The sequence below is a fragment of the Colobus angolensis genome, unplaced genomic scaffold, assembly GCF_000951035.1.
Source record: "Colobus angolensis palliatus isolate OR3802 unplaced genomic scaffold, Cang.pa_1.0 Scaffold183, whole genome shotgun sequence".
In the NCBI taxonomy this organism is placed as follows: Eukaryota; Metazoa; Chordata; class Mammalia; order Primates; family Cercopithecidae; genus Colobus; species Colobus angolensis.
In genome coordinates, this window is record NW_012114966.1 from 1130107 (window position 1) to 1142602 (window position 12496).

The 12496-nt window shown below is 40.2% G+C and overlaps 1 protein-coding gene across 2 annotated transcripts in view; it reads right to left on the minus strand.

Annotated features, from left to right (window-relative positions):
* Nucleotides 1-12496, minus strand: part of DIAPH1 (diaphanous-related formin 1) — a 106280-nt gene that overhangs the window by 53545 nt on the left and 40239 nt on the right. For both annotated transcript variants that reach the window (XM_011939708.1, XM_011939709.1), the window contains 5 exons: nucleotides 12018-12082; nucleotides 10749-10928; nucleotides 9348-9983; nucleotides 8095-8209; nucleotides 7602-7610 (listed from right to left, as the gene is read on the minus strand). In XM_011939708.1, the coding sequence (XP_011795098.1) occupies nucleotides 7602-7610; nucleotides 8095-8209; nucleotides 9348-9983; nucleotides 10749-10928; nucleotides 12018-12082 (1005 nt within the window). The remainder of the gene's footprint in view (nucleotides 1-7601; nucleotides 7611-8094; nucleotides 8210-9347; nucleotides 9984-10748; nucleotides 10929-12017; nucleotides 12083-12496) is intronic.

Here is a 12496-nt window from a genome sequence, read left to right on the forward strand (position 1 = left end):
CATATTCTATCCAAGTTAGACCAGGGGAATTCCCTGAAGAAATGGATTCAGCATATTATCTCTGGCTAGTTATCGATATATAATGTGGATAGGTTCTATTATGTCCTTAAAGTAGTTTTTCAGCAGAAACTGAGACAGAGATGGGATTATGAGTGTGTATATAATGAGGCTACAATGAGCTACCAAGCTGATAAAATACAAACCTCTCTTTGAGCCCTCTCAAAAGAAGGCTATGCTTTCATGAAGGTATCAGACTAAAAACCAAAAACTTTTTCCAACCTCTGGACACCAAGAAGAACACTAATATTGCTACTACAGAAAATACTAGCTGCAACAGGACGAGATCCTTTTGTAAAAGGGCAAGCTGTAGCTTTCTGGATAATTTAACTGCTGATCAGTCCTCCAAATAAATTTCCTGACAGGTAGAGGGCAGTATACTAAGCAGCTTGTATTTGGAAAGGACAGAGGTTGCCTCTCTCTAACGTGATGACATCACTACCAAACGCTACAATGACACAGCTAAAATAAAATAGATCCATGTGCCATCTGGTGGCAGAAAGCAGTAAAGCACACTGCTAGAAATAAAATATCAAATTCCCCCGGTTGAGAAGAAAATTAAAATTTAATTTCTTTATCTGATGACGCAGTACCTTAAATCTCTACCAGTAAGTCTTCTGTGGAAATTACATCAGCAGCCTTCATGCAATAGTTTTAAAGTTTTGCCCCAGTTTAACTCTATACTCCTAAACACTGGTTGTAAGCAAGCAGCAGCTCCTGATGCCTGACCTTTGGTGCACAGAATAAAAGAATGAAACTCAGACCAAAACAAACAAAATAACAAAAGGACTATGAAGGCTGTCAGAAACAAAAGAAGAGTTTGACATGACAGATAATACCAAAGACAGCTTACTGCAAGGAAAAAAACAAAGTAACAGAACCAGAAGTTTAAAATTGAAAGATATCTTTTAGGTTCATGTATCTCACTTTACAGACAGAGTCAAGGCATATGAAAGATAACCTTTGGTGCAACCTTATTAGCGGTCGGACTAAAACAACATATCACTTTTCCCCTACTAGACATTACCACGGATTTTTTTTATTTTTGATGGAAGTATAAATTGCTACAGTCTTGTACCTAGCAACTTGGGCCCAGAAATTTTATTTTTAAGAATTTACTGTGCAGAAGTACAAGTTTGCAAAGACAATTAAAAACGGATGTTTCCTTCAGCATTGCTTGTAATAAAAAAATGGAAAACTTATTTGCATTATATGACAGAATGCATCTATGAGAAATAATGACACAGATCTATATGTAAGGACATCGAGATGCTAAAACATGCTAAACAAAATACAAAACAGTATAAAATGTATGAGATCACACCAATTGCATTTAAAAAGAAGTGTGTATACCCTCATATTTCTGTAATTTTGTTTTTAATTCCCTTGCCCCTTTTCCAGTAAAGTTTTATTCAAAAATTTACCACACTTTCTCACTTGAACTAAAGAAGAAAAGGATTTTCCCATTCCTTTATTAGAATAACATATGCATATAAAAAGTATGATTTAACCACAGTCACTCTGGGGGAGGACACCTTTTTACCTTGTATTTCCAGTGTGTTCTACATATTTGTTAAAATGAAGATAACAAATTAGTCCAGGAACTGGCTTTAGACAGGACCATGGTAACAGAGGAAGACAGAAGGTAGGCAAAAGTAATGATGGAAGTCTCTGGAAGTTCCTTTTCTGATTGCTTCAATTTTGTCAGTGAAGCAGAAAGAAAACATCTTCAACTGAGAATGAGGATGAGGGAGGTTTGGGCTGTTGAGGAGGAAAAAAAAAGGTGTGAAATAACCTTTAGGAGAGCAGGAAATTCAATGAATTCGTAATGCTTAAAATATGATTGCCTGGCAGTATCAAGGGCCAAGCAACTTCACAAATTAAGCAAAAGAGAGTTGGGAGAAATAACACCCAGTAAGTTAGCAAGAAAAGTAAAAGTGTTTCCTATCCTGAAAGCTAAGAGAAGAAAGTCTATCAAAGGAGGACCCAGTTGCATGGTTTTCTCCAGTCATGTTCAGTTGCACAGCTACAGGAGCAGGAAAAAGACAGAAATGGAATTAACCGGGATTGTGGTTTTGCCAATCGAGTATGAAATGAGAGAGGTAATGGAAAAACAAAACCCAAGAGAATGATTGTAATGATAAACTAAGGAATTTTAGCTCAGGGAAAGAGTGAAGACATCAGAAGGCGAAGCACAGTGAAATGCTGGTAGGACAAATGGATTAGCGGGGCTGGAGGACTGCTGGGGTCAGGATAGCAAAGGGAGTAAGGTAAAAAGATAGAACCTTGGTGGTATGACATGAGATCCTAGAAGTGGGGAATGGGTGAGGTAGGATAGAGGACAAAATCAGTAGAAGAATTCAAGGAACTGAAAGGCCAGAATATTGGTAGGATCATGACCTTTTTGTATAAAAATTCCTAAGAATTAAGTCAGAGCTAGTATTGGAGTATAGAAGAGAGTGGATATGAGCAAGAGCTACATTGGTTGAGAAATGAGGAGTAACATGGGTGTCAGTAGATGATAACACGAAGAGAGAAAATGGGTGACATAACTTGATGTCATAAGATTTGAAATTGTTGGTTTTTAGGAATTGTTTCCATTTAGGAAAGAGGCAAAATGATCTGAGAGTGGCAATGAAGAACAAAGATTACATCTACCCCATCTCCAAGTCCACTGGGGTGTGGTCTATGAGAACAAAGAAAAACAACCCCATGGGCCGGGCGTGGTGGCTCATGCCTGTAATCCCAGCACTTTGGGAGGCCAAGGTGGGTGGATCACCTGAGGTGAGGAGTTTGAGACCAGCCTGGCCAACATGGTGAAACACCGTCTCTACTAAAAATACAAAAATTAGCCACGTATGGTGGCGCGCGCCTGTAATCCCAGCTACTCGGGAGCCTGAGGCAGAGGAACTGCCTGTGACCAGGAGGCAGAGGCTATGGTGAACTGAGAGCTTGCCACTGCACTCCAGTCTGGGCAACAGAGCAAGACTCCATCTCAAAAACCAAACCAAACCAAACCACACCAAACCAATCCAAACCAAACCACATGAGCAAGCAAAAGGGAAAGTAGTATTGAAGAGAAAACCAGGTTTCCAGTAGAGCAAGGTGAAAAAGGTTTTGCCAGTAATGGACCATGAATTCCAGAGGGTACAGTGGACCAGTTTCAGGAACTTAGGTGGGATGGGAGGAGACAGAATAGGAACTACACAGAACCTTATTGTGATTAAACTATGGGAGATGAAGGATGACCCAGGAGTCTGGGGCTGCCTGTGGTAAGTGACATAAACCAAGATAAATGGCATAATATTAGATCCAGTGGATTAAAAGAAAATGGTGATGGAAAGGTTGGGGTATAGAGGGGTATATGAGGGGTTAGTTTAGGTTCCTTTTCTATACCACTAGTGACAGTGAGATGACAACCTGGAGGAGGTATGGTACTTTTTCCATGTGAAGAACTTCTGGTAACCCCAGATAATAGGGATAGATTTATGCTTTTAAATCACAAGGGACTATTATCTGATATTACAGAACTTCCTAATTTCTTTGTGCTAGTAGTCTGACCCTACTCAAAACCCAAGAGAAGCTAAGTAATTAAAAGGTAAGAATCCCAACAAGTGTTCACTTGACTAGTACCACCACTAGTTCTAATCCTACCGACTTGAGTGGAGTAAGGAAATGATGGAACAGACATCCTTCTGCTAAGGGACTCAATGAACAAGGTAGAGCAGGTTGAGCTCTCACAAAATCTTGCTGCTAAAGGTTAAAGCTGCAGAAGCTGCAAAAATTCACTAATAAAGATGCAACTGGGTGAGTGCCACCTAGTGGACAGAAGAGAATCACAGGGAAAAAGAAAAAGACCCTTAGATTCTTTTTGGGAAAGGATCAGCAGGCTTCCTGCTGAAGCCTGAAGCAAGAAAATTATGTCAGGGCAGCAGACAGGAAAACCTATCTGTTATGGCTAACAGTTCTGACTTCTGCAACAATAGTACTGGACCCACACAGTCAAATGCCAACTAGAATACTGTTATTTTTTAATAAAATTCTCAGTTCTTAGTGAAGGTCTTACTTTTTAGCCAGAGTTTTTTCTAAATTACTGCCATTAAATATTTGCAGAACTGTTCTGATGCTCAGTTCCCATAACACACCTCTTACTTTAACAAGTCTAATGTTCAATATTGTTTCTGGAAGGAAGGAATAAACCTAAAAATAAAAGTCACTGTACTTAAGACATGAGTTATCATTCACCATGCTATGGTTCAAGAGGTGGTAGTGTAACGATCACATAATCAACAAAAGAGAGTAAGAGAAGAAATACAAAATGAAAAACTAGTTTATCTTGTACATACAAATAATGAGCTGCCTAAGGCTACTATAGCAATGAAAATGCTCCCTTGGAGAAAATGAAACAACAACAAAAACAGAAATTTAACTACTGGACATGTTTCCAAGAAATTCAAAAAGAGTCAACAAAGAGTCCATGATAAAAGACTCCCTGCTGATCACTATAAGGAAAGTGAGAATGTGAAAAAGGACTAGAAGTTTTATGGCACTGCCTATCAAAAGTAAATTCAAAATATTCCCTGGTAGGGAATAAGTTAACTGAGTAAATAAATTCTTCATTTATGGGAAACAAAGCTTTCAGAAACAAGACACTAATCCTTAAAAGAGAAATAATGTGTAAAAGAATCTGGAGTATAAAATTCTGGGACCAGTTCCTGTCTCTCAGCTCTTCTCTTGTAAAAAGGCATACATATTCTTGAACCATAATGAAGCAGTAACAGGAGACTTTTCACTACAGGAAGCAGATGTGCAGAATGAGGCAGGTGCTTTCTTCAATGCCCATTCTTGGAGGGGCCAGTAGGTATACTGAAGGTTTTAGGTATCAATAGAACATAAGGGGGATACAGGCATACTTAACAAATAGCAGAGTTGTGTTTAGCCAGCAAGACAGGAAATAATGCAATATGATGAAAACCTAGTGTCCAAATAGCTTCATCAACACTGGACTGAAATCATCTAAGCAGTGCTTCTACTAGATAAACATGTCTTATTTCTTCAACTGGATTAGTTCTGCTAGAGTTGAATATAGTCAGAATATGCTTTCTCTTTTATAACCCTAAATATCTAGTATCTCACTTACTTTCCCTAATCTATTATTGTTCCCTTTTTTCTACTCAGTCACTGCCAATTCAAGGACATTTGCGTCTGAGTGAATGAAGTGGTTCCTGAAGGCAGTATTCTTGCAGCTTTTGTCCGGATCTAAGCTTTCAGAGACTCTTAGGGCAAGAACATACACACTTCTGAGAAGTAGAAGGCTAGAGCAAGGACTTTGGAGTCACTGTTTAGAGTCTGAATTCTGGCTCTGATACTTTTTATACAGTTTGGAAAAAGTTATTTAATCTATGTCACTACTTCATTTGGAAGATGAAATATTTACAAGGTTGATAATGAGTAGTTATCTATCATTTAATTATATCATCAATATCAAGACTATGAATGACAGACTTGGTAACTGACACTGGCTTCAGTATTCAAACTGAACTGGTTCAATATTCAATTCAGTATTCAAGAATTACTTTTAAAAAGTAGTAAGGATGGCCGGATGTGGTGGCTCATGCCTATAATCCCAGCACTTTGGAAGGCCGAGGTGGGCAGATCACCTGAGGTCAGAAGTTCAAGACCAGCCTGCCCAACATGGTGAAACCCCGTCTCTACAAAAATAAAAACAATTGGCTGGACATGATGGTGGGTGCCTGTAATCCCAGCTACTTGGGAGGCTGAGGCAGGAGAATCACTTAACCTGGCAGGCTAACGCTGCAGTGAGCCACGATCACACCACTGCATTCCAGCCTGGGCAACAGAGCGAGACTCTGTCTCAAAAAAAAAAAAAAAAAAAAAAAAGTAGTAAGGATGAAGATCTTTTTCTGAAATATAAATACTAGAGATGTTTAAAGCACTGGAAGTAAAGTATACTTGCTGTGATACTGAGATCTGGGTCTTCTGAGTGCTTGCAATTTTTGAGAGTTTGAAATTCCTTATCTGACATAAACCTAAACTCTAAATAAGAAGCACAAAGATCTTTTACTAAAGTTTTCTTTTTATTGGCCTTTTGTGAATAAGAGGGCCACTTGGGTATTTTAAAAAATACTACTATATCCCTATTCACAACGAGAACATAATGCCAAGGAAGACCACTAAACTGAATAAAACCCAACTAGAATTAATAGGAATACAAATGCACAGAATAAAAGGATGGGGATTGGGGTGGGAGGAGAAAAGAGGCCCAGTCAGTATTCATTTGCAATGGCACTAACAGTGCAGAGCCCAGACTCAAGAAAGAAACTTACGCCAGAGGCCAACATAGGGATTCCGTGAACTTACAAATTAGAAAATCATTTAATTTTGACTTTGTCAACTAGTCTTTATTGATACACTAATACAGTATATGTGGTTACCATCACAGTATTTTAATTAAGAGAGTGGAATTAATCCCGTAGGCTGGACTTTGGCACGGAAGGTGACAGTTTTCTTAGAAGGCCATTTTGACCTGAACTATAGGGCAACAAGACAGATCTGAGCATTATGGTCTTATATTCCTAGATACACACACACACACATATGCAACTAGGGGCCACCAAGGCACCTCGCAATCTGTTAGACTCCTTATTAGAACAAGGTGTTTCCATCAGATCACTTAAGGAAAAAATAAGAATTGCCTGTAAAAGTACTAACTGACTAGGGGGAGGCAGGGAAAATAAATGCTCCAAAGTTGCACTTAATTTTCATCACTAGGGTCATAGTAAGTCTCTAAACAAACAAAAATGCTGGAAGAAGATGAAAATATGAAATTATTGGGTTATAATTATCATTATACATGACAAGGACTTTTAAATACTATCTCTCTCAGGGGAAGTAACTACAAGTACCCTATCACAAGGCAGCACAAAACCACAAGAATTAGGAAGTGAAGAAAGAAGAGAGCAAAGTAGATCAGCTCTTCTAAACTAAAAGGAAACATATGAAGGCTAAAAAACAAAAGCAAGAATTTATATAGAAAAAAATGGACCAGAAGTCAAGACTCCTGGTTCTGATCACATAACCTTGGGAAAGCTACCTAACTGTTCAGAGTCTATATATGCTACAGAATGGAGATAATACACATCCTGCCTGTCTCATAAGGCTTCTTTGCATATCAAATAGGGTAATATATGTTAAGGCACTATGAAAATTGTAAAACAGCACAAATGTAAGGTAACAGTATTACCTACGTTGTCCCTCACCTTCCAAAGAGATTAAGTATGTTGTAGTTTAACGTGAAACAAACTTTCTTCCCTATTAGTTAATGCCAAAGCTATTGGTCCTTTTGAACTCCAGGGGAGGGAAAAAAAAACCAAAAAAAACAAAAAACAAAAAACACCTAGCAAAGACAAGTCAACCCTCAATCTCTGGTCTCATTTTTTTAATTAGAAATTCCTTTATATCTATTTCATCTTTTTCTCTAATATTCAAGAGACCAAACTTAAAAGGCTCTTTTGTATTCTTACCTTTGGAAGCTGCAGGAGCAAAGTGCCAGGAGAGAGAAGGCATCCAATATTGGAAAGAAATGGAAGGAAGAAAGGGAATCACATATGGTTCTTTGTTACTGTAGACAGTCACTCAGCCACCCAAACTGTTAGACTCTATCCACCCCTTATTAATTATGTACTTAGAACTGGAAATTGCACGTTAAGGCAATGCCAGAATCTGTTCAAAAGTATCATCAAAATGGGCCCAAATCAAACTCTGTCACTTTAATCTCATATCCCTACAAATGATACGAAATACCTACATACAACAGTTCTCTTTCCCAAACCAAGTAACTCCATAATATTTAATATAAAAACATATTTTCTTTCTTTTGAATGGGAAAACCCATTGGTCTTCCATCCAACGTACCCTTTCTATCCTCACCCAGGGAAAGGAAGGGAATAGGAAACCTAATGAAAAAATATTCTAAGCCCTACACTGGACCTTTGCATCAAAGAGGAAGGTACTCACTCTTGGTCTGGGCAGAGAAGGTAAGGGTAAGTTTGGCAAAAAGTTCATTGTTCTCAAAGCGGTCCTCCTTCACCTTTGTCCAGAAGCAGTCCTGGGAGAGGTCCTCAGCCACAAGCTGTGGATAAAGGCAGGGTGTTAAGAATTAGTAAACTGAGCCCTGTACTTTTCATCCTAGAAAATGGATAAGGCTGTAAAATGGGTGGCTGGCTGATTATCAGCAACGTCTTACCAGAATAAGACTAACCTGAGGCACAGAATAGCTGCAGGGGGATTAGGAGATGATACTTCCAGTTTATTTGTTAATTGGTGATTATTCAAGAACTAGATTCATATATACTACATCTCCTCCTCCTAACTCCATATCCTCTAGCTTCATAAGCATTAAGTCTTTATTTCAGAGAAGTTTTGCTCATCATATTTTTCCCACCAGTTTGGCTAACTTTGCCAAATTTGCTCATTTTATGAGCAAATCCCTAAGGTCCTTTATATTAACTTGGTTTCTAGAAGCAAAAGGCTCAGAATCACAGGCATCTCAAACACATCATGGGAACAATACTGTGCATGCAAATATGGCCTGTGTAGGCCAGGCGTGGTGGCTCACACCTGTAATCCCAGCACTCTGGGAGGCCAAGATGGGAGTATCACAAGTTCAGGAGTTCGAGAGCAGCCTGACCAACATGGTGAAACCCTGTCTCTACTAAAAATACAAAAATTAACCGGGCGTGGTGGCACACGCCTGTAATCCCAGCTACACAGCAGGCTGAGGTTGCAGTGAGCAGACACTGTGCTACTGCACTCCAGCCTGGGCAACAGAGCGAGACTCCCTCTTAAAAAAAAAAAAAAAAGGGCCCGTGTAACTCACATCCTGTGGAATTGGGGTAGGAGAGTGGATTCATAAATCCATGACTTTGGGATCAGCACAATTATCAGTAGTTTGCAGACTAATGAATGATTATTATCAAACTGTGTGTTACCATGGTATTCAAAGTCTCAGAGAAAAGGCAAAAAACATTAAGTATAAGTTTAGTTAAGATTAAATTCAGAGTACGGGGTTCACAGAACTCTCACTGGTGATGTATGGAATAAAGAAGATGCCTAATATCTGCTGAATAAACATAAGCATGAATGAAACTTGAAGACAGAAAGATGTAAGCCCTAAGGATGGCGCAGCCCATCCATGCACAAAACACAAAGTAGAAAACTGAAACTGTTTCTCAGGATTGACGGGTGAAGAAATAGACAGAAACTCTTACCTTGGACCAGTTTGGCCTCCGGAGCTGCACCTCTGGCTTATAAAGCTTTTTGGGGGTTAATCCAAATGGCAGAACTGGGGCTGCAGGAACTCCAAATCCAAATGGGGGAGGTGGAGGCATACCCATTCCGGGTGGAGGTGGAGGAATGCCAGGGCCTCCAGGAAATGGAGGAGGTGGAGGGATTCCAGGACCACCAGGAAGAGGGGGAGGAGGAGGTGGCATTCCTGCTCCTCCTGGCAAGGGAGGAGGTGGGGGGGGGATTCCAGCATCCCCAGGCAAAGGAGGGGGTGGAGGGATGCCAACATCCCCAGGCAAAGGAGGGGGCGGAGGGATGCTAGCATCCCCAGGCAAAAGAGGGGGTGGAGGGATAGCAGTACCTCCAGGTAAAGAAGGGGTTGGGGAGATGCAAACACTCCCAGTCAAAGGAGGTGGAGGAGGAGGAGGAGGAGGAGGAGGAGTGGTACTACCCCCAGGAGCAGGTGGTGGTGGAATAATAGTGCCAGAGTCACCAGGTAAAGGAGGGGCCGGGGGAGCAGTAGCACTACTAGGAACAGAAGGAGCTACAGTAATAGCTGCCGCAGAGAGGGAAGCCATTTCTTTCTTGGCATCTTCCAGTTCCTTTGTCAGCTTGGCAACCTACAGAAATAACATCAATGTGAGTACTTCTCACCCCACTTCAGGGTCTACTGGGCCTGGAAGGAACCTAATAAATGACTTAATCCAAACTTCTCATGTTACAAATGGAGGAACTGAGGAGTCAGAGAAATGATATGATCACCTAAAGTCACACTGCTTAGCAGCAGAGCCAAAACTAGAATTCAGGTCTTCATGTTCTTAGTTCAGCATGCTTTGTATGCTTTGTATTAAGACGACGATTTCAACTTTTATGTTAAACTCTCCCTTGATTAGAAAATGTATAGGTCAAGTAAATCAAACGTTCTAGTTATATAACTAATATGTGCTACACAGATGATTATATAACCACACAAGTAATCAAGTTATCAGATACTTGATTTAAAGATCATTTAAGTATTTACTACTGCAGAGAGTGTAAGGATAAATCTGTGCAGAGATGACTAACGTAACAGGAAATTAGCCAATTTTTAACAGTTTAGTTTTTATTCCTAATTTATTAGAAGACTTATTACCTTTATTTCTGGGTGGTAATGCAACTTACTTTACTCTTAATGTTCTTCTGTATTTTCCAGATTTTCTGTCTTATGTGTTACTTACCCTCAACACAAACCAAAAACCAGTATATTATTTTAAAAATATGCACCATGTAACTAGACTACCTATTAGTAGCTGAACCCTCCCTAGGAGTAAGATGACTGACTCCTGTTCCAAGCCATGTGCATCCAGAGATTACAGGTCACTCTGCCTTCCCTGCTCAGGCATTACCTCTCCTGTGAGCTGGGACACTTCTGCTTCCAGGTCCTGTTTCTCTGTGGCAATTTGTTGCTTTTCAGAATGCAGTGCATCCTTTTCTCCCTGAAGATCTTGAAGCTTCTGCTCAAAGTCACTTTCCAGCTTTTTCATTTCCACCTGTAGCTCATGTCGGGCTGTTAACTCTGAGTCCAGCTAGAGAGAAAACGAATCAGGCTCCCAGCAAGCTCTCCATCTCAGTAAGAAGCACAGTATTATTACCCATAATTCCCTCCACCTCGTCTTTTGCCTGGGGGTGCTGGGATCCCCTCCCCCCACCATCTCCTGTTCTGGGCCAATACTTGATCTACAGAGCTCACAAATCCAGGCCATGCTTGGGGAAAAAAGCAGCATGATTCTGACCTTAAAATCAAGGTCTGGCTGTGTGCAGTGGCTCACACCTGTAATCCCAGCACTTTGGGAGGCCGAGGCAGGTGGATCACCTGAGGTCAGGAGTTCGAGACCAGCCTGCCCAACATGGTGAAACCTCACCTCTACCAAAAATACAAAAATTAGCCCGGCATGATGGTGGGCGCTTGTAATCCCAGCTACTTGGGAGGGTGAGGCAGAAGAATAGCTTGAACCCGGGAGACAGAGGTTGCAGTGAGCCGAGATCGCGCCACTGCACTCCAGCCTGGATGACAGAGTGAGATTCCGTCTCAAAAAAATAGAAATAAAAATGAAAATAAAACATTCAAGGTTAAAGGAGAGGGGAATCGGTTCATTTCCATAGATTCCCTATTTTTATAGTTAAAAACAAATAATAAGATTTTAAAGGTATTTAAATAGGACTGCCATGATAGTACAATCCCAATATACTCTAGGATCAAAAACCTATTCACCACAATAAGAGTTCTTAACAACTGAAGAGAAAAAGAGAACTCTGACATCCTCTAGTTCTACTGTTCTAAGGACCCTAGTTCCTATTGTTCTAGGCGTTAAGAGGCCTAAAATGCCAAGCAAACCTGAGCGTGCCATTACTATTATATGAGTATCATCTGTCTTTCTTTTCCTGCCCAGTAGCCCAAGAACTGCAAGCCCACCACTAGAGCTCCTCATGAAGACATCCATATCACTTTCTCCAATGACTAACCTACACTGGAAAGGTTTCCCCTGGGCACTACACTGTTGGGTGCTAAACGCTTCCAAAATACCACAGGAAAAAAACTGTCTCACAGATCAGGAAAATAATAATCCTCAAAGAAAGATATACTCAAACACATGTTTTTGGTCTCTCATACGCACCTGCTTTTCCAGCTCTGCAGCTTTGGCTTCAGATTTCTCCACCTTTGTCTTATCAATCATTTGATCTGAAAAGAAGAGTCAGTAAGTAGAGCTCCTAATTCTCTTGGTCTATTTATTTCATACCTAAGCCCTTCCAAAGAACAGTCTTTTTGATCATTTTTATTATCTTTCTTAATGTTCTGCACTAAACAAAGAAATGAAACTTTCGGTTAAGTTCAGCATGTGATCTGAGTGTGTGGTAAGGCCACCATGCTGGGTGGTATGAAGAATGCCTACGAGTGATACTTTTGACTCTGAGACCACCAGGAGTTCCTGCAAAAGGTGCTGGTGTGTGTTTTATGTAAAAATAAACTAAAAACCTATAGATTCCTAGCAAAAATGCTGGTTATTACCTAACAAAGGACAAAAATGGAAGTATCTGGGGACTGGAAAGGTATCTTCTTTGACATTTTCACTGAAACAAGATGCAAAATGAAAGG